The sequence below is a fragment of the Boleophthalmus pectinirostris genome, unplaced genomic scaffold, assembly GCF_026225935.1.
Source record: "Boleophthalmus pectinirostris isolate CB_2022bp ecotype Guang Dong unplaced genomic scaffold, ASM2622593v1 HiC_scaffold_3, whole genome shotgun sequence".
Classification (NCBI taxonomy): domain Eukaryota; kingdom Metazoa; phylum Chordata; class Actinopteri; order Gobiiformes; family Gobiidae; genus Boleophthalmus; species Boleophthalmus pectinirostris.
The window spans coordinates 30,007,522-30,029,958 of record NW_026571299.1 but is presented as its reverse complement, the minus strand read 5'-3'; the positions used below and the strand labels follow the sequence as shown (position 1 = coordinate 30,029,958).

At 38.8% G+C, this 22,437-nt stretch overlaps 1 protein-coding gene across 1 annotated transcript in view; it reads right to left on the bottom strand.

The window, feature by feature from the left end:
- The window catches only part of LOC110168421 (metabotropic glutamate receptor 2-like), a 51,375-nt gene that overhangs the window by 3,025 nt on the left and 25,913 nt on the right, over window positions 1-22,437 (bottom strand). Inside the window, exon 2 of the mRNA XM_055160915.1 lies at window positions 4,202-5,039. Within this exon, the coding sequence (XP_055016890.1) occupies window positions 4,202-5,039 (838 nt within the window). The remainder of the gene's footprint in view (window positions 1-4,201; window positions 5,040-22,437) is intronic.

Genomic DNA, 22,437 nt, shown 5'->3' with positions numbered 1-22,437 from the left:
CGCAAGGAACCCCCCCCTCCCCAACCCGGCCCTTTATTTCCACCATCTTGGGTCGCTCCGGCTCTGATTTTGACCTCCATTCTACTTCCCCTGGCTGTTATCAGGAACAGTTGTGATGTTTGGTGATCACCAAAGATCTCACGCATCTCCCTACAAAATATTTATAAGCTTCTAACCCCGTGTAGCTTTTCAGTTCTTGGTTGGTGTAGGATGATGTCGAATGAATGAAGTAGTGGTAAATATCTGGATACTAAAGGCTGGACAGAGAGCGAGCGTTGATTAGACTGACAAAGCGCTCCATTGGAATTAGATTGGGATCTATTCCACGACTTTAGCTTTATATCTTTCTAATAACAGATGATCTAACAAGCTGGTGATTTCGGACAGTTTTATGTAATTTGCGTTGTTTAAAGTCGTTGTAATAAACTGAATAATCCCAATCTTGACCTCTAGTATGGCCGCCAAAACATTAAATCACATGACTACACACAAAACCTTAATAGTTAAACAGAATAAACTGAGTAGACACTGCAGTGTAAAGCTGTACTATATGATGTCTCTGTAGATTAATACAAAGCCTAGTTGTAATCCGATCTCACATCTCAAGATCATAAAATCCTCTGTGTATTTAGTGTTAGAAAGGAGTTTCAAGTATTCATTATATAACTGATATACAGCCTATGTCTATTCTCAGGCAAATGGATCAAATGAGGCTGAACTGAATTTGGATTTTTAAAAAAATCTAAAAATCATTGCAATTAGTTTTAAACATATGTAGGAGCCCTAACATTTAAGAGCAGATTGCATTACTAAAAGCAACACTGCATCACTTTTTGGAGATGGTGTGACCCTTGCATGATTCCATGGAAATAGAAAGTTAAAACCATGTTGCAACTCTCTCCATGGACATACATGGGTTTTATGGCATACTGAGGGATATTATCTACAAAGGAACTACATTTCCATGGAAACACGCACGTGGAATTGCAAGCCCGATATAATAAAAACATAAAAAAGCACCTAATACAATAACGACATGCTTTTCAGAACATGTTTGCACAGGTCTTCTTGACTATACAATAAACTGACTGTGTACATAACAAGACCCAAGAACACTTTATTCTCTGCAGAGGACTTATGCCTAAATAATTACTGCTTTTTCTATTTTTTTTCATTCAAATTCTAATCACTGTTACACAGAAAAGTACCCAGAGTGTCATTTATGTAGTTCTTGTACACATAATTCAGGCGTATTTGAAGCAGAAGTGTGAGTTTGTCATTTGCGAGGTGCTATGCCTGTCTGTGTTCACACTTAAAGAGCTGCATGAGGCTGTGGAAATGTTTCATCTTGTGCAAATTGAATCATTACAGCTTTATCTGGAGCCTTAAGTGAGAGCCATGTCACCCCTGTGTATCTGAAACGGCCAAATGGATAATAAGGAAGATTTAAGTTCAGAAATGGTGGCGTGAAAAATGGCTCTTTGTATAGATTTCATCAATACAAACACTGCAGTCTTTTAATCTGTGACATTTAACACAAAAATAGTCAAATTTCTTCCTCCAAAGTCTTCCATCTGCTCCAAACCACCTGCTTTTGCTGACAGAGGATCCTGTATCTTGCATAACGATTCATGCATTAGTCTCATTACAGTTACATAGTTACATTTACAAACTTCTTGAAAAGATATGAAAATGTTTAGCAATTTTTTTCTTAAAGTTTTGCAGCATCTACTCTGCTATATATCTATGATTTTCACTGTGTTCGCTATGTTTTTTACTTATAAGTTATAAGTTCACTCAGAGTTCATTTCTTAACCTTGCTTGGTGCATTCAGAAGTCTATGAAGAACTTTTCTTCACTTTTCCAGAGACAGGACTGTGCTTCCTTATACATTTCTTATTACGTTTTATGTTTTTTTCAATACTGTATGTATACTGTATGAAATTGTATGGCATTGTACAGTTTCTGAAAACTTCTATATCTCGCATAGATTCAATTACAGTGTTGATATTTGCTTAAAAAACACATTGAAAAACATTGTGCTTTTATTGTAAGCAGGATCACCTCTGTACAGATGTGATCCGTAACTTGACCTGGTGATGTAACTAGATATACTACCTATCAAAAGTGTTTACTACTTTGTACATTTTATATACACACTAGGGATGGGCATTCGATGAAATTTTCTTAATCGATCGTCGGAAGAATTAACGATTGATTATCGATTAATCATTAACGTGTTTATATTAAAATGATCAGCATTATTATTACTATCTGCACTACTAATCTGCATACATAAATTCAACTTTACGACATATAAACCGTAATGACTCTAGAGCCACATCAATCCGTTTGACATTATAATGTGTTTAACGCAGTTTTGCGCAACTCTCACAAAAACGAAACTTAAAACCGCATCGCTAATTTGCAGAAACTCAGCGAAGATAAAACTACAGCTCTTGTGTCGCTGATGCGGTCAATTTCTGTTGGATTAAAAGACATGACTCAGTGGAATACAGGTTAGTGTGACCAGATTTGCGTTTGGACACCGTACGGGGGGTGGGAGGTGGGGACTCGTCATCAACATTGTGCGACTCTCACTTGGTAAAACTTTTTCCCACTGGACACCGAAACATATGTGCTGCTATGTACACTGTGCACATGGACTCACACTTGTCCCGAACGCAACGAAAAGCGTGGAATTTCTTGTACAAGTCATCGTTAAATACTCATTTGCGTTGCAGACTGACCGACTGTTTGTGTTTGCTCGCTCCTTCTGAGTGCAAAGAGCTACATGTACAGACTCCTGTTTGGTCACGCTACGCACAGCAACCTACATTGGGTTTGTCGATTAAAATGAACGTAATCGATGAAATTCTTAATGATAATTTATCGATTAATCGATTAATCATGCCCATCCCTAATACACACAGACAAATATACAATACAAATACATAAAGTAAGATGTATGGAATTATGTAACAAGAAAACAAAAGCTGAAGATGCATTGTGTAACTTTTTGGTTGGAGGTCCGTCACCTGCTTGTTTCTATGGATATGTTGCTGCTCTGCCTGGAATGTTCTGGAGTATGACATTAAACAGCTCTGCCTTACATTTATTGATTTAGAGGTGCTTTATTGCTCAAAAATACCTAGAAAAATAGGCTTTCTGACTGTGAGGGGTTGCCTCTCCACAGATCTGACCTGTAATTTGGTCTGGTTTGGTCTCCATGAAGACACAAAGTGTAATACCGTACTGTGAAACATTCCAGACAATGCACTTTTAAATAACGAATTTTGTCGAAAAATAGAATAACTTTTTCTCTTCATTACATAATTCCATATATTTTACTTCATATACTTGGTGTCTTTTGTATGTTTATCAAATGTACAAAGTAGTAAACATGTAGAAAGAAAATGAATGAGATGGTGAATCCGTGTATCATACGTTCATTCGTTTTTCAATATAAAACCAAAAATAAGAAAACGAAAAATCATTACTTGCCTCCAAAACCAAAATGAAAAAAAAGAATAATGATTTGTTGTTGTTTTTGTTTTTTCGATTTTGTGCTTAAATGAATAATGGAAAAAACGGATAACGGCCGTTTCCCATTTTTGTGACTTAAACTGTGATGCCGACTTTGCACCGCATACGGACTGAACCAGGACTAAAACAAGACTAAACCAGGACTAAACCGTTTTTAGTCCTTGTCTCGTCCCAGTCTCAGTCCTGGATTGGTCGTGGACCCGGACATTGTTTAGTCCTGGTTCAGTCCATCAGGCATCACAGTTTAAGTCACGGAAACGGGAAACCGTTTTTTCCATTATTAATTTAAACACAAAATCGAAAACTGAAAAAGCGAATTGTTGTCCGTTTTTTCATTTTGGTTTTGGAGACAAAAAATGAAGAAAACTATTGTTTGTTTGTTTTCTTATTTTTGGTTTTATATTGAAAAACGAATGAACGAATGATACACGGATTGTGGTGTCTCGAAACTTTTGGCTGATAGAGAGTAGAAGAGTTTAACGCCACACACTGAGACATTCCAAGCAAAGAAGTAACACCCATCTGCCCATCTCGTAAGTTCACCGTATATAAAGCATTCAAGACAAGACATCTCCATGGAAACAAGCAGGTAGTGAAAATCCACCAGAGTAGTTACATAGTGCCCCCTTTAAACAAAGATGAAAACGGCACTCACCCTCAAACTTGACCTTGAGAATGTAGTCTCTGTAGAACTTCCTGCCATTTCCTGGTTTGAGCGCGTCACAGACTTTGGTGGAGTTTGGACACAGGGCCTGTCTCATGTGATGCAAAGCGTGGGCCATGGCGTACACCGCGTTCACCACAAACATAATCTTGGACTCCGGCTGGAAGGGGACGTCTCTCAGCGAATGCTTCCCGCACCCCAAATCATGGAGACTGCACTGAAACTGATTCTCCCAAAACTCCCTAAACCACGGATTCCTTGTGTTGTTGTACGGATGCAGGTTTGTGAAATAATTGTTAAACTGCGGGATCTCGTACGACGCAAGCTCTATCGTGAACGCCCCGTCCGCTACAGCTTCGCTACCTCTCACCACGCTCTCCTGCGCCCCCCAGCCATCGCTAGCCACCCACGTAAAAGTCACATTCATGCGGTTTGCGGCGACTAGCAACTCCCTGGCGTCTTCGCTTCGTGTGAACAAGATCACCACTTTGGCGTTGGATTTTTGCTGCAAAGATCGGATCACGTTTTCGTAGCTATATCGACTCATCGAGCGGCTGACTTTGGCGGAGGTGGCGATGCAGATTTGTCTCGCGCGGGCTTCTTGTTGGAAAGCGTCAATGCCAGTTTCGCCGTAGTCCCCCTCAGAGGCCACCGTGGAGACGTAGGTCCAGTTGAAGTAGCGAAGGATTTCGGCGATAGCTTTAGCCTGGTAGAAGTCGGGAGGGACGGTGCGGGCGAAGTAGTCGTAGCGGGTTTTGTCGCTGAGCTTGGCGCTGGTGGAGGCGTAGCTGATCTGAGGGATCTGGAAGAGACGCAGCAGATTGGCCACCTGCAAGAAAAGAAAACAGATGTTACATAAATTAAGAGGTAGGGTACAAAATGCTGACATGGGAATGGATCATCAGATGCTTGCTCGCCAGATAACATGAGGCAAAGTTAAAATCATATAAAAAACAAAAACATACCTGGAGTTGTGTTTTGTTTCATTCACACATTTGAGTAACAGTTTGAGTAACTCTGGATTATTAATCTGTCTACATCTCCAAAACCCCAAATTCCCTTTCAACCTTGCAAAGTCATGCAGTGGTAGTTAATTGCTACCTTTTATTTTTACTTCAGGAGAGACGGGCATTTCTAGGGCTGAAATCCTCCGAATGATTCTAGTGAAGGTGTATGGAGTTTAAAAACACAGTGGGGCACATCCTGTTTTACCACATTACATCACAAGGTGGAACAAGGAGTGTTTTTCTTTTCAGAAAAGAACTAAATATGCAGGATTTGTGTGTTAAAACATGAGTGAATGAAACAAAACTTAACTCCAGGTCTGTTCGTGATGAGGAAACAACATTATAACAGATCAGAAAAAAGCATAATATGAGCCCTTTAAATAAATCAATCAGACATAAATATTTAATGGCAAAAGGCTTCCTCTCACTGTCCAAAGAAATTACTAAGCAGACATTCATATATCACATTTTTCTGACTATAAGTTGCACTTTTTTCATGGTTTGTGTGGTCCTGCGAATTGTATAACAAAAAAACAAAAGTTGAAGGTGTATTGTGTTGCTACTCCTATTACTCCTGAACTGCTGACAGTTGGCGTTCTACTGCGCTTGTCTCCTGCAGAAAGAGCCTCTGTCCTGTCTGTATCATGTCAGTGGATCGCACCATTACTTCTGTATCACTGAAATAAAATAAAATTTATGTGACTTCAGTGACAACCGGAACCATCCTGTCGGGATTCAGAAAGGCTGGAATAATTCTAACTAGAACTGATGTTGAGTCTGACAACGTCCGTTTACGTCCGTTTAGTGACACTGAGGATGAAGAATTCAATGAGATAAGTGATTGGCGTGAGATTGAGAGTTTGGTAAACTTCTTTTGGTAAGTTGTTTATTCTATATTTCACTAGCAAGGACCACACCAAGGACGACATAGTGCGAAGACGTTTATTGATGATGAACGAGGGGCGGGGATGACTGGGTTGAGACTCTGGGTGGGGGCTCCATCTGCAATTGGCCCAGCCAGAACGGGACCCCCCTCATAGGCGTCTTTTGGCTGAAAGACAAACAAGATAGGGGGTGGGAGGGTGGGGTTGAGTTAGCTGAGACAAACTGGGATGATGGGAAATGCTGCTACATATAGGCTTCCGGGAAATTAGAGGCGTGGTCAAAGTGAGCTGTGGTTCGCAGGTGAGGAGGAGAGAGCGGTCAGGGCGTGGTCCTGCTCCTGAATCTTAGTTAATCATATTTGATGTTAACAGCCTGTTGTTCTCTGTTCTATTGTTGTTACTATAAATTGCCTTTCAAGATGAAATGGCGGTTCCTGTTTTCTGATTTTATAAAATAAATTTCCCCCAAAAAGTGCGGTGCGACTTACATATGTTTTTTTCTTCATTGCTATGCATTTTTTGGCTGGTGCGACTCATACTCTGGAGCAACTTATAGTCCGGAAAATACAGAACTCTATACTCTCTAACCACCACAGCAGCAGAACTCCTCAGCCTCCCCAATAGAGGACAAATCCTTACCAGGACTACACATGTATTTCACTGGACACATTTCTAACCAATGCAAAAACAAGACAGAGTGACATTTGAGTAGGCTAATTATTGGTTGGATAAATGAAACTGAATTGGACCGTTCCCTGCTTGAATCACCCCAGAGACAGATGATTACACAGTGCTAAATGTAAATGAGGTGTTAAATGAGTTAAAGATGTTGGCTCAGCAGATGGCATTAGTCTCATTCACTCTCGGTGTTTTGTTGATTCCCGCTGATCTCGCCACACCTCGGCCCTCCTGCTGTGGAGCTTTCTGTCAGCCTAAAAATACAGCTGCTCCCCTTCCACTCGTTTAACTCATTACAGAAGCTAATGGATGTTTAGTCCAATGGGTGGTTTTCAGATTCTGCAGTGAGGGAATGTCATACTCACAGATGTGCTGGTAATTTGTCCTTTTGATTACACTGAATTTAGATAAAGAAACACTGTATGTAAAAGGTAAATTCTAGTTCAAATACAAATGTTGAACCTGATACTTAAAAGTGACTGTCCCTAGACCATAAAACTTGCTATATTTCAACAAAATGTAAATATAAAACCATTCATTTTAGCTGTGTCACAACTGTATAAAAGCCTATAGCAGATATCTCCAACCTGTAACTCAAAGTAGCTCACTGAGATTTTTAAATTTATTGTGTTAAATAACTGAAATTTTAATAATTACTGTTCTTGTGCACTAATAAATGGACAGTGGTGGATGAAGTACTCAATATTGTTACTTAAGTAAAAGTACAGACACAAAGATAATAAAAAGTTACTCAAGTAAAAGTATCACTTGAAAAATTCTGCTTAAGTAAAGGTAGTTTAAAAATGTTATTAAAGGTTGTATAGAGGATTTTCCAAGGAACGAGAAATCCAGCGACTGTTTGTCCTTTTTCAAATGTTGCGCATGCGTGAAACCACCCCCCCTCCCCTACAGCTCCCTACGTAGAAACGCCTCCTCCCGCCTCCTCTTTACGCCAGAAACAGGTTTGTTTACAGCCGGTGCGCTGCACATGACTTGTAAACAACTAACTACAGTGTTGGTTAGGCAAGACGGAGAAGTGAGGAGCGGGGGGAGCGGGTGCGCGGACATTTCGTGCACGGAGAAGAAGTGAGGAGCAGGGAGAAGAGCGGAGCAGGGAGAGGAGAGGAGCAGGAAAGGGGTGCAGAGAGGGGTGCGTGGAGATTCCGTGCGAATGAACTAGCTACAACACGCAGCGGCAAGCGGACTCTTTCTTTGCCTTGAAAATTACGTTTTCAGACATAGGATATCGCTTTTGTGTCCTGAAAAACGTTTGTCTAGCTCTTGGAAATAAAGTACGTTTTCATAATAAGCAGAAGTTACCTGTCCAGGAGTAATTTGGCGACCAATGCGTCAGTCTTTAGACCCTGCGTCTGCTTCAGTCGCGCCATCGCTGGAATGAATCTACAAGAATCACCTTAGTTTGGCTTCACTGCTTTTCCCCTTGTCTTCTTCTTTCAGCGACCTCAAAAATGGATTTTCTTTTGCGGCTAACTGCTCCTGGATTCTTGTCTGCCATTGCAACAAACTTTGTGCTAACTGCGAGGAAGATATAGGTCAAAAAAAGCCGCTAAGAACTGTTGCGTTGGTGGAGTAAACAGCGTCTGTGCGTCTTGCGTCTGTGGACTGTGTGACAGGCGTACGTAAACCACGTACCGGCGGCGCGCAGGCAGGTCAGTTACGCTAGAAACGTAGGGAGATTGATTGACAGCCTGTCAGCTAACAGATAACGAGGCAGTGTCGTTATCTATTGGCAAATGTTTAGCCCCACCACGTCCAGAGTTGATGAATTTTTATTCTCTTTTTTTTGGTCATCATAATTACAAGGCTACTGCATCTCTATAATGCTATCATTGACAACTTGAAACAAAAAAAATCCTCCATACAACCTTTAAAGTAGGGGTTTCAAATTATCGCGTTAATTGCGATTAATTAATTACAGTCATATTTAGCGCGTTATGTTTTTTAATCGCGTTAATCTCATTTTTAATCTCTAACTTTTCTGTTTCTGTATGCGAGTTGCTTTATTATAAAACTTGTTTTTATGTGTTGTTGGGACAACAACACACACACACACAAAAAACACATATTTTATTTTTTTTAATTTCGGTAATTCCACTCATTGCCGGAAACCCACACAAAACGCGCGCAGTAAGAGCGATGTAAACGTCATGTTAACGATGGCGGCGTCAGGCACAATGGACGAAGTCGAAGAGCCAGTAGAACAGAGGCAGCAGCGCACAGGTAAAACACATTCGTTTCTTGGAAATTATTCTCCCGACGTGAAATATAAAAGAAAATAACTAATATAAAATTGCCTACAACTTAAACGTCACTGGTGAAAACAACCTGCATAGGCTCATGATGTCTGCACTACTGTCCTATAGTGACCTGCCACATGAGGGGACAAGCACACAAACACACACAAATACACACAAACACAAACACACACAAACACACACGCACACAAACACACACAAACACACAAACAAACACAAACACAAACACACACCTTCATCATCGTCATTAACCTGAGAACGCGCGGACCACGTTTCCTTCCGTAATTACTGCGCGGACACCGACGTGCTCCCGTGCGCCGCGCGTGGATCGTGTTTTCTAGTGTACACTGTGTAAAACGCGCTTCCGCCTGTGCGCCTCTAAACCAGAACTAACACCAAGACTAAAACCAGGACTAATCCAGTCCAGGACTAAACCAGGTCTAAACCAGGACTAAACCCAGAACTAAAACCAGAACTAATACCAGGTCTAAACCAAGACTAAACCAGGACTAAACCAGAACTAAAACCAGAACTAAAACCAGGTCTAAACCAAGTCTAAACCAGGACTAAACCAGAACTAAAACCAGAACTAAAACCAGAACTAAAACCAGAACTAAAACCAGGTCTAAACCAAGTCTAAACCAGGACTAAACCAGAACTAACACCAGGACTAAAACCAGGATTAATCCATTCCAGGACTAAACTAGGACTAAACCAGGTCTAAACCAGGTCTAAACCAGGACTAAAACCAGTGATCTCATATATAAAACATTTCTCTATCAATAATATTTTTAATATGGTTAAGGAAAGACTGGACTTTTTATTGTCTTTAAGTAGACAAAAGTTATTATGTTCAGATTTCCTCGTCTTTGCTGCTTTACAGCAAACAGTTTCTTATTCATGGAGACTTGGGCTCAACAGCCAATTTGGAGAGATTTGTTAAACAATAAATGACTTTATAAAGTCACTTTTTTTAATCTACATCAGTCTTTTGATCTGCCACAATAATGTAATAATGAATTTAAATGAAAATACCTCAAATTGAAGGCTTTTCCAGCAATTTTTAGGTGAGATTAAAATGAGATTAATTAGATTAATTAATTACAGATCATAATTAATTAATCTCTCAATTTTTTTATCGCATGACAGCACTACTTTAAAGAGTAAAAAGTAAAAGTATTTTGCAGAGATTTTTAGAAGATGAAATGTAGTGATTTTGAAAATGTGTTAAGCTGATTTTAAGTGATTCAATTGTTTTCTGTTTTTGTGTATTTGGTTATTTGGTAATTTCTCTTATATATACACATCATTTCTTGTGACTGCTACATTCAGTAGTTCTCTGGCATTTCCGTTTGTAAAGGTAGTTCACAGAGGAAACAGGTTGGAGACTGACCTATAGAATATTATATCATAAATCAATCAATCACACCTAAATAATTGAATGGCAAAAGGCTTCCTCCTACTGTCCAAAGAAAAAACAATCACACACCAGTCAATCATACACTCTTTCTCTAACTACGACAGCAGCAGAACTATCAGCCTACCCAGCCCTCTCCACTCATCCACACTGATATTTCACCTATATTTTTTGTTTTGTTGTACGGAAATTGTCCTCTGCAGTTCACCCATCCTTTCAGCAGCAGTGGGGAGCACATGGGGAGCCCGGGGACCCATCTCCACGATCTTGTTTCTAAGTTTTAGCTGGAGGATTTTACCTATGGTGCATGTTTTGGATTGATGGGGAAAACCGGTAGCCTGATTCATCAGCCGGTTTCACTTTGTAGAAACGGTCTGACCTCACAGTGTTAGAATTTGTTTGCTCGACGGTAGGCAGGTACTTTTTTTCATTTAACCAATCACTGCTATTTGGTCGTGACGTATGTAATGCGCCGCTAAAGGGGCTATCTGGTATATTAAGCTTTTCCAAAATCCCGTAGGAAGAAGGACAATAACGTCTTTGCCCTTGATAAAATTCACCAAACATTCTCTTTGTTCCAGCTTTAAATCCTCGATCTCGGGAATCGTTGACAACAATATATGGCTCTTCGCTGATTGGTTGGTACCCAGACTCACACTTCCAGGATATTGTGATCCGTCTAGTGTATTCTGATTCCTGACCTACTCGCTGGAGAGAAATTAAATTGAGCGGAGGCACTAGGTGGCTAGAAAACGGGGCGAACATGCAAACTTTTTGCAAGAATTTTTGCAGATTTTTCTAGCACTTATTCAATTACAGGTGTTTGTTTTTTTTGTTTGTTTGTTTGTTTTATTTTGCCTACCAAAAAATAAACATTAAAAAAACCTTTGCTGTATGTCCATTTGTTAACTGTAAATAACATAAAACTAAGCACTGGTCCTGTGTTTTTGTCTAATTAAATATTCAATTTTCCTCCAAGCTGAACCACAGTGTTTTGAACTAGTCGACTACTGCTCCTGCTACCGCTACTACTGCTACTATGATTATTACTACTACTACTGTTGCTCCTATCTCTGCTACATTAACTTTCACAAATATACTAATATACTTTTTTTTTTTTAAAGGCTTACAGTTTCTCCTCAGTAACTTTTGCTGTGGTCTTTCTTTTCTATTGTTGTCCAAGTCCGCTGTCCAGTGAGTGCTGTGCATGTCAAATCAAATAGAAACATAAACTTTTTTTGTCACATGTAAAAAGCAAACAAAGTGAAAAAAATAAAGAGGAGTGGACATGCAGAGACAGAGAGCAGCGGAGGGCACACACTGAGGAGACAGAGAAGCCAAAATCCTCAGACTTTAGACTCAGAGGGTAATGGTTTTAGTCAGTGTCACGACTCAGGGAAGATCTCACTCCAAAACTGAAGATTTCACTGCACACACTCGTTCTGTCAGACCACACGGAGGCTGGAATGTTAATAAAAAGGGCTATATAACAAAAAGGCTCCATTCCAACTCTCTATAATTAAAGCGGTAAAGGTGTTTATTTGACAGGTGATGTTGCAGTTCAAGTTTAATATGTGATTTCTTTGCCCAGATCACTTTATAAAAATGCCACTTTGATATTGCATTTGATTTTTCATTGAGTCATTTAATCTATGGGCTAAAACTCATCTTTTAAATGGTGCCTATAAGCTGAAACCTGCAAAGAAACAAAACATAGACAGGAAAACTATAATATCCACATTTGACCAAATTTTGAACCATGAGTGAAGAATAAGGTTCTAGTTTGTTTTGAGTTTTAACAGACAAACAGTTGCTTGGGATAGTTAGAGACAGTGATTTCCATGATCCCAATATACTCATAATACATGTATCCCGAATTTCAGACTTCCGGTCAACATGCAATGCATACTGGGAAAGATCATCCAAAAAAGTGAGCATCAAACCACCATGTTTGATTTCCTAGTGTAATGCATCTATAGTCAAAGCCTCCACAAATGTTTGCTGCAAACTTGGGATGATTTCTTAAGCAGCCAAAGGTTAACTCTTTGTCCTTCCTGTGTATCAATTCTGCCCATCGCCTTTGCCTTTCACAATGTTTCAATTCCACTGGGAAGGGAAAGAATTTGAACAAAGGTTTGCAGTCACACAGATCTGATTCCCTTTTGCATTTATGGAGTTCACAAACTTCTGAAGCCCATTTCTCAAGCCGTTTTCCACTGTTAGGGCATCCAACAACCACAGAATTATGGTGTCCGAATCCCATAACTAAAATATGACAATATCAGAACCAGAAACAAAAGCGATATGGTTCAAAAGACTAGAAAAGTTCGGCTTTGGCCATACAGTCCCTGACAAAAGTCTTGTTGCTTATCCATTTTGTAGAAACAAAAGCTTATAACTTGACTTTAAATTAATCGATTGGTTTTAGAAATGTCTCATATGAAAGCTAAAACCCTCCCAAATTATGCTCAATAAACTAAAATAAATTTGCTTCACTGAAGAAAGATTGATCATTTAATGAACACAGAAAGGTCAGATTTTGGCAAGACAAAAGTTTTGTCGCCTACAGAAAATTGAACAAATAATTTACTTCAAATACAAAAATATGTTACATAACGTCAGTGAATGAAGTAGTGGTGCTGTGAGATCCATATTTAATATCTTGTATGACTTCCATGAGCTTGAAGGACTGCATCCATGCGGTTCAACAATGATTCATACAATTTGTTGATGAAGTCATCAGGAATAGCAAAGAAAGCGTCTTACATGCCTCCCAGAGTTCATCAAGATTCTTTGGTGTTGCCTTCCATGCTTCCTCTTTCATTCTACCCCAGACATGCTCAATGATGTTCATGTCTGGTGACTGGGCTGGCCAGTCCTGGAGCACCTTGATCTTCTTCGCCTTGAGAAACTTTGATGTCGAGATAGAAGTATGCGATGGAGCACCATCCTGCTGCAAAATTTGACCCCTTTTATGGTTGGGAATGTAAGAGGAGCTAATACTTCTTGATATTTTAGGCTATTGATATTTGCCTTCCACCCTGCAAATGTCTCGCACACTCCCATACTGGATGTAACACCAGACCAAACTTAACTGTTTTCTGGGTGATTCTTGGATCCATGCAGGCTCCAGTAGGTCTCCTGCAATATTTGCGGCGGCTGTGATGTAATTCAACCAAGGATTCATCTGAGAAATCCACCTTCTGCCACTTTTCCAGTGTCCATCCTTTTAGCAGGCTGTGGGCCTTGACAAATGCCACACGGTTTTTTAATTGCCTTTTGTTTAGTGCTGGTTTCTGTGCACTGATTTGACCATGGAGGCCATTTCGAGACAGAATTCTACAAACTGTTGTGGTTGACACAGGGACTTGAGGTGACCAGGCCTGGTGGAGCTCTGCTGCAGTGGAAAAGGGGCTGGTCTTGGATTTTCAAATCAACAAACGGTCCTCCCGAGCAGTTGTCTTGCAGGGTCTGCCGGACCTGGGCTTGTCAAAAACATCTCCAGTCATTTCAGATCTTTTTCTTATTCTTTGTACTTGACGCTGAGACACATTGAAGGTGTCACCACCTCAGCAGTGGATCTGGTCTTCAGCCTCTTGATAATTAATGCTTTGGTCTCAGGGTGGATCTTAGGCATGTTGTCAGAGGTCAAGTTGCAGTTGATGTGAAGGTCTGGTGTGCTGGGGTTCTTTTTATACACACCCACTAACTGATTGATCAGTAACTGATCACAGGTGAGGCTGTAATCTAGGATTGGGTGCATCATATGACAAGGCCACAAGACTTTTGTCTTGCCAAAATCTGACCTTTCTGTGTTCATTAAATGATCAATCTTTTTTCAGTGAAGCTAATTTTTTTTAGTATATTGAGCATAATTTGGGAGGGTTTTAGCTTTCATATGAGACATTTCTAAAACCAATCAATTAATTTAAAGTCAGGTTATAAGCTTTTGTTTGTACAAAATGGATAAGCGACAAGACTTTTGTCAGGGACTGTAGACGCATCCTAGCCAGGCTGGCGCCACCTCATGCCTCTGCTCAATTTCCTTTTTCTCCAGTGACTAGGTCAGGAATCAAAATACAATAGACGGTTCACAAAAACCCCAGAAGTGCGAGTTCGGGCACCAGCCAATCAGCGAAATGTCATATAATCTGTGTTGTCAACGATTCCCAAGATTGAGGATTTAAAACCGGAATAAAGAGAATGTTGGGTGAATTTCATCAAGAGGAAAGACATTATTGCCCTTCTTCCTACAGGATTTGGGAAAAGCTTAATATACCAGTTAGCCCTGTTAGCGGCGCATTACATACGTCATGACCAAATAGCAACAATTGGTTAAATGATAAAAAGTACCGTCGAGCGAACAAAATCTAACACTGCGAGGTCAGATGGTTTCTGTGAAGTGAAACCGGCTGATGAATCAGGCTAGATGCATCCCACTGGGAAATCAAACATGGTGATCTGATGCTCACTTTTTCGGAGGATCCTTCCCAGTATACATTGCGCGATGATCGGAAGTCTGAAATTCAGGATGCATGTATTAGCTTATATACTTTAATTATGCACTTACAATGAGTCCTTTCAATCGGTTTGGTCATATCACATAGAACAAATTGCACAATTGCATGCATTCCTTGATTAACAGCACCAAAAAATTCAACCAAATATAAAATAAAATAAACAAATCTTTTTTTTTTTTTTAAATGTATAGCTGCAGAATTCTTCTAGCTATAACTTTAAATGCCAAATACCAACTATATACTCCACGGTGACGCGATTGGGCCAAGCCAAAGATCCCTGTGACTGGAAAAAATGCAAATGGATTTATAATTCAGAGTCATACAGAGAAACAATCCAGGCACAAGCACATCTCCATGGAGACACGAATGTGGTGGGCACTCAACAGAAAAGTTGCATAGTGCATTTACTCCACAAATTGCAGTGTTTTCAAGAGGATCGTTTTGGTCCCGAATCATTGAAATAACAAAGTGCCTAGTAGAAATAAATGGAGAAGTAGTCACTGAAATGCCCACTACACAACATTCAATCAGCACAGAGAAATATTCAATGGGCAGATGACAGTGATTTCAGAATGGCTGATTTATTAGAACTAATGAGGGACTTTCTGCTCCTGAAATAGAAAGAGCGCTTCATATTTTTATTTTCCTATGGTCCAATAACACCGTCTGTGTGTGGCTAATTTAACAGTGGAGTGTGTGTGTGTGTGTGTGTGATTCATGTGGAGCGAGGAGCAGATAGTGAATGAGGAAACACATGAGTGAACATATTTTATTGGTTCAATGGTCATTTACCCATGACATTAAGGTCAACTAAAGTCATCGTTCAGACAAGCTTAGAGAGATGGATATGTAGAAGTAAATCAATAGGAGAAAGTATGTGTCTATTTACACTGTTTGCTGATTTATATTATAATGTCGTTTCCATACTTGGAGTGGTGTTTGGTTTCATTCACACATGTTTAACACCCACACCTTGCATATTTAGGCTGCAGGCCTAAATATGCAAGGTGATGTATGTGTTTTTAAACTCCATACATCTTCATAAGGATTATTTGGATGATTTCACTCCTGGAATTGCCAATCTCTAGCCTGATTCATCAGACGGTTTCATTTTGTGGAAATCATCTGACCTTGCAGCATTAGGATTCGTTTGCTTGACGGTAAGCAGGTACTTTTTTATTTAACCAATTGCTGCTATTAGGTCTGTTTGGTATGTAATGCGCCACTAACGGGGATAACTATTAAGCTTTTCCCAAATCCCGTAGGAAGAAGGGCAATAACATCTTTCCCCTTGATAAAATTCACCAAACATTCTCTTAACACTAACCCAGCTTTAAATCCTCTCGGGAATCGCTGCCAACACAGAATGTATGGCTTTGTCTACATCCATCTCGACCGCTTTGTTTACTGTTGTGCTGTACCACAAAAGGGACCCAGACAGGCGCTTGAGTTTGACGTCATGGCTTCACAGCTCTTCACTGATTGGCCGGTGTGCAGTCTACAATTTCTGGGGTTCTTGCAAACCGTCTAGTGTATTCTGATTCCTGACCTAGTCACAGGAGTGAAATGAAATTGAGTGGAGGTACTAGGTGGTAAAAGCCTGACTAGCCAATACTGAACTAATGGCAAAATAATCTGTTGATTTAAAAACAACTGCTTCATGACATTACAAGGTGGAACAGAGTATTTTGAGCATTGGGGATGTAAGGCACTTTGATTTCTCTCCAGCGACTAGGTCAGGAATCAGAATACAATAGACATTTTGTAATAACCCCAGAAGTGCAAATTCAGGCACCAGCCAATCAGCGAAGAGTCTCGATTCCCGAGATCGAGGATTTAAAGCCGGAATAAAGAGAATGTTTGGTGAATTTTATCAAGGGGAAAGACGTTATTGTCCTTCTTCCTACGGGATTTGGGAAAAGCTTAATATACCAGTTAGCTCTGTTAGCGGCACATTGCATACATCATGACCAAATAGCAGGGATTGGTTAAATGATAAAAAGTACTCGCCATCAAGTGAATGAAATCTAATCCTGTGAGGTCAGACTGTTTGTACAAAGTGAAACAAAGATGAATCAGGCTAATGTAAAATGACTAATAACAAAGGATTACTCAAACATGTGAAAGGTACCAGCACAATAACATGACTTAAAGCTCACACGAGTCAATTTTGCATAATATAGGACCTTTAAATACAGTATCACGACTGTTCTCAGTGCCTCGCGACCCCCACTTGTATAACCACTGCTCCGTAGCACCAATTTAGTCTGACCTAGAAGTAAAACACAATTCATTGGACAGTAAGAGCCCACAATAACACAGGGAGGGCATCCAGGCTTCACTTACACAAACTGCTGACTGACTGCTACAGCACTCAGTTCAATTCATATACTGTACAACAAGATGAACACTAAGTCAGAATCTCACTACATAAAAGCAAGTGTTGAAATAAAAGAAATAAGCAGGCTCAGAGTGGGTTTCAATACTGAAGCTACCTCGAAGCGAAGTCCGATCTTTTGGCAATATCCGAGCAGGAAGTAGGAAACCATGATGGGAAGAACACACAAACTGGTATTAAATTAGAGGCTTTAGTTTAGTGCTGACTGGATGCTGACACGTACAATGAGCTTTTCAATAAGTTATACAGTGCTTGGACCGACAATTTCTCGGCTGTATGTAACACGGAGGCTAGTGTGATTGTGAAAGACTGGGAGGGCTCCTATAGGGCTCATGTGGGATTTGAATCTAGGCCAAAAGTGAGAGATGGGGGTCTTATACTGTAATATAAAGCTGTTTTCAGATAACATAGACTGAAACGCATGTGTACGAGGAGCAAAGCTGAAAATAACTAAGAAGACCCAAGAGAGGTTCATTAAGCTTAGCATTTAGGAAGTAAAATGCAATTAAATGTGATTACAAGGCTGAGGTGAGGTATAATAAATAATCATGCAGTTTGAATCATAGATAAAGATAAAGATGTGGACTAAAGGAGTGTGACATGAACTGCTGCGTTTGGCTCCTGTCAAGTGGAGATCATGATGCTCGACGTTATAGAGGTGGATTTGGAGCCAGTTCCATATTAGGAATAGAAATTTATGTAAAAATTGCAAAATATGTTTAAGAGAGTATGGTGGCCCAAAGGGACATGTCACAAACATATTAAAGATTCACAATTCCATTAGCCTGATTCATCAGCCGGTTTCACTTTGTAGAATCTATCTGACCTTGTAGTGTTAGAATCCATTCGCTCAACTGTAGTTAAGTACTTTTTAACATTTAACCAATCGCTGCTATTTGGTCGTGACATATGTAATGCACCACTAACGGGGCTAACTGGTATATTAAGCTTTTCCCAAATCCCATAAGAAGAAGGGCAATAACGTCTTTCCCCTTGATGACATTCACCAAACATTCTCTTTATTGCAGCTTTAAATCCTCGATCTCGGGAAATGTTAACAACACTGAATATACGACTCTTCTCTGATTGGCTGGTGCCCGAACTCACACTTCTGGAGTTTTTGTAAACCGTCTGGTGTATTTTGATTCCTGACCTAGTTGCTGGAGAGAAATGCAATTGAGGCGGAGGCACTACGTGGCGCCAGCCTGGCTACAATTCCATGGCACAGACTGGCAAACACTGTTCTGTCAGAGCGCCCCCTGGCAACTGTGGCCATTATTATTAATATATGTTCATATGTACTGAAAGACATCTCTCAACTTCGGTGCTCAAATACAAATTAGCCTTTTTACATTGTGTTGATCTAAAAAAATATAGCATAGATATAAATATATATATATATATATATGTATAAAAGGTCCACTGTAATTTTTGTTTGGAATGTTCCAGAACATGGCATTAAGCTAATCTTGCATTTATTCATTGACAGCTTTTGTCAATTTTGTCAACTTGAACTTTTACTTTTACTGTGTATGGGCTTGCCTCTCCACAAATCACTACAAGTTAACTTCTAAACATCTGGGTTTTGATCAATATAAGTTTATTAGATACATTATATCAGTGTTATTTTATAGTTAAGGTGATCATTAGCGCTGTAGGCCTTTAGTCTTTTAGACGATTAATCAATGGTGTCTTAGTCACCCAAAATTTGTATTAATTTGTAATAAATTGTTTTATTTATTCTCTCTTCTCTTTAATGTATATGATGATTATATATGTTTTGATTTCTTTTATTTTTATTTTAATGACTTTCTTGTGCACTTTCTGTAAAGTACTTTGAATTACTTCATGTAAGAATGGTGCTATACAAATACACTTTGCCTTGCCTTGCCCAGATTATAAGGATTTATATGGAACAGCAACAGCAGCAGATGCTATGTAGTAAATTAAATGAAGATATGAAAGTGAATCTGGAGTTGCGTCTACATTTTCCCATACAACATACTTTCCTAGTTCTTTTCTGTATAAATAGTTGTTTGTTTTGTATGAACTCCTGTGCAGCTGTTGTCTTGTGAGAGCAGTTTTAGTGAGCTACTTGGTCCGATTATAGAAATATTTGAGTTTTAGCCACACTCACTTTTAGTCAATTAATAAATCTGTAGCATGTCTTTAATCGACTACAGCCCCAGTGACCACAAATTAGTCTCTATGGCGATAGATACGTAGATTTAATGCTTAGGTTTTGCCACAAAGCTCTATTAACAAAAACTAATATTAAGAAAAATATAGTTTCTTCAATAATTCATATTTTAAAATAGTTAATATAAAAGATAATGTTTTTGTTTTTCAGTACATCAGCAAGTGCTTTACGGTGATTTATTATCTCGTATTATAGCCAGCCTACTTCAGTAAGTTGAAATATGACCATCATTAAGTTCCCTCAAAGTTTACCACTATCACAAAGTCATTACTGTATAAAAACTGTGTCCTTTCAAAACACTGCAGCTTTCACCAAAACCATTACATTTGGGTTCAGTGGCTGTGCGGAGGAGCGCTGTTTAAACTGCACAGCGCCTGTAGTGATGTATGGTGCGTTAAAGGGCATCCGTGAAGTGCAGAGATTAGCCCCGAGATCTGGGCCGCTCTGTTTTTAATGCGGTGAATGTGTGTTTGAGCTCAGTATAGTCTCTGCTCGTCCCTGTCAAATGAATGAAGTTCTGGTTGTGTGCACTTTATCCAGAGGTACTGAAAGCCCCCAACGCCTTTAAAGCATGACTCAATGGATTCTACTGTATTTAAAGGGGATGAACCCATTTCTTTCTGTGTAAAATTAGTTTTGCATCAGTTAGTGGTTTCATGATACTAAAAATACTCAAATTTCAAACTCGACTTTTATACCAAGGGATAGCGTAGATGCTCAATCCTGATTCCGATACTGCGATGGTAATAAAAACACTCTGTTTCGACAATATGATGTAATTTTCAACATCAAATCCACATTAAATCCTAGTACTTTCTTACCATGTGGTCTATCTGTGTAATCCTTCAGTTGGCTTGTTACAGTAGGTTCCATGTGCTCTTATACTTGCTCAAGGTCATTAGGTAAGGTTAATTTCTCTCCTGTGAATGTGACTTTTTTAGTATTGATACCTGCTCAAATGAGTATTTAGTTTTAGTAGTTGTTTTTAGTAGTTTTAGTATCGATTAGTATCTGATTTTAGACCCAGTAAAGATATATTGTACTTCAGTTGTGCAGAACATCCACAAATCAAAGAACACTCAAGTTCAGAGGGCCAACTGTCTGGAATAATTTAGCTCAGACCCTCAAATCCATTTCCTCACTGGACTATTTTGAAAGACAATTAAACAAACATTGATTTCTAATGATATTTAATATTTGAACTACTGGAAGTCAACTTGCCTGTTCATGAGTGTTGTGCTAAAATCCTATTTGTAGGGGAGGTGATCTTATAAGACCAAAAAGATCTGCACAGTCTTTTTTTTGTTTGTTTGTTTGTTTGTTTGTTTGTTTGAAATGTTGTTTTTATTATATGTGCAAATAAAATCGAAATCGAAATCTACAAGCAGCTGAAATCAGTGGTGGAACATTACAAAGTAAAAGTCGTGAAGTACTGTACTTAAGGAAAAATTGTAGGTACCTGCACTTAACGTGAATACATTTTAAAGTAGATATAACACATTCATAATTTGAGGAAACACAAATATACAAATAAAAACAGCAAAGAAAAAAAACAAAACAATGATTCACTTGTTTCTACTGAACAAAATTCAGTTCAAATCTTTATCAAAATCACATTTGAAAACGTATGAGAATTGAACAACATTTAGTTTTTACTCTTTAGGTACACATACTTAAATTTTTGATTTTTCATTTGATACTTTTACTTGAGTATGTTTTTGCTGCAGTATCTGTACTTTTACTTGGGTGGAGGGTCCATCAAATGTTTTTTCTCGAGGGAAATGTTATTGCTTTGTCTGGAATGTTTCACAGTATAGTATTAAACCTTTCTATCTTCATGGAGACCAAACCAAACCAAGTTACAGGTCAGATCTGTGGAGAGGCGACCCTGCTCACTATCAGAATGTTTGTTTTTCTAGATATTTTCAAGCTGTAAAACCACTTGTAATTGATTAAATGTAAAGTAGAGCTGTTTAATGTCATATTGTGTATATTATTATTCCAATGCACCTTTAAGTAACAAAACTGAGTACTTCTTGTACCACTGGCTGAAATACAAATGCCCCATCTCTGTCTATATGAGTAGGTGTTTTTATTCTTTAAAATGGCTTATGTGACAATTTTGAACCATGCGTGTAGGACTGCACTGCAAGTTTTTGAATAATCGTAAGTAAATACAGTAGTAGTGGGTGTAGATTTTCTTTGCCCTTGAATACAGGGTAATACAGGATTACTCCAACGTGCACAAATCTATTATTATACAGCTTTAATAGACAAGCTAATGATGAGTGAACACTGTTGACTGCCCAGCAAAAACTGGAGGGTTAAAATGTTAGGGTAAAATATTTCAGTTGTTTTTAACACCAACAGTGTTATTTTAACTATTTGAAAGTTAAATGGGGGTTTGAGTTGGGGTTATTTGTCAGAGTTGATGTGGTTGAGGTTAATTCATCTTCCCTTAGTGTTAATTCAACTTTTCTTAGTGTTAATTCAACTTCTCTTAGTGTTAATTCAACTTCTCTTAGTGTTAATTCAACTTCTCTTAGTGTTAATTCATCTTCCCTTAGTGTTAATTCAACTTCTCTTAGTGTTAATTCAACTTCTCTTAGTGTTAATTCAACTTCCCTTAGTGTTAATTCAACTTCTCTTAGTGTTAATTCAACTTTTCTTAGTGTTAATTCAACTTCCCTTAGTGTTAATTCATCTTCCCTTAGTGTTAATTCAACTTCTCTTAGTGTTAATTCAACTTTTCTTAGTGTTAATTCAACTTTTCTTAGTGTTAATTCAACTTTTCTTGGTGTTAATTCAACTTCTCTTAGTGTTAATTCAACTTCTCTTAGTGTTAAT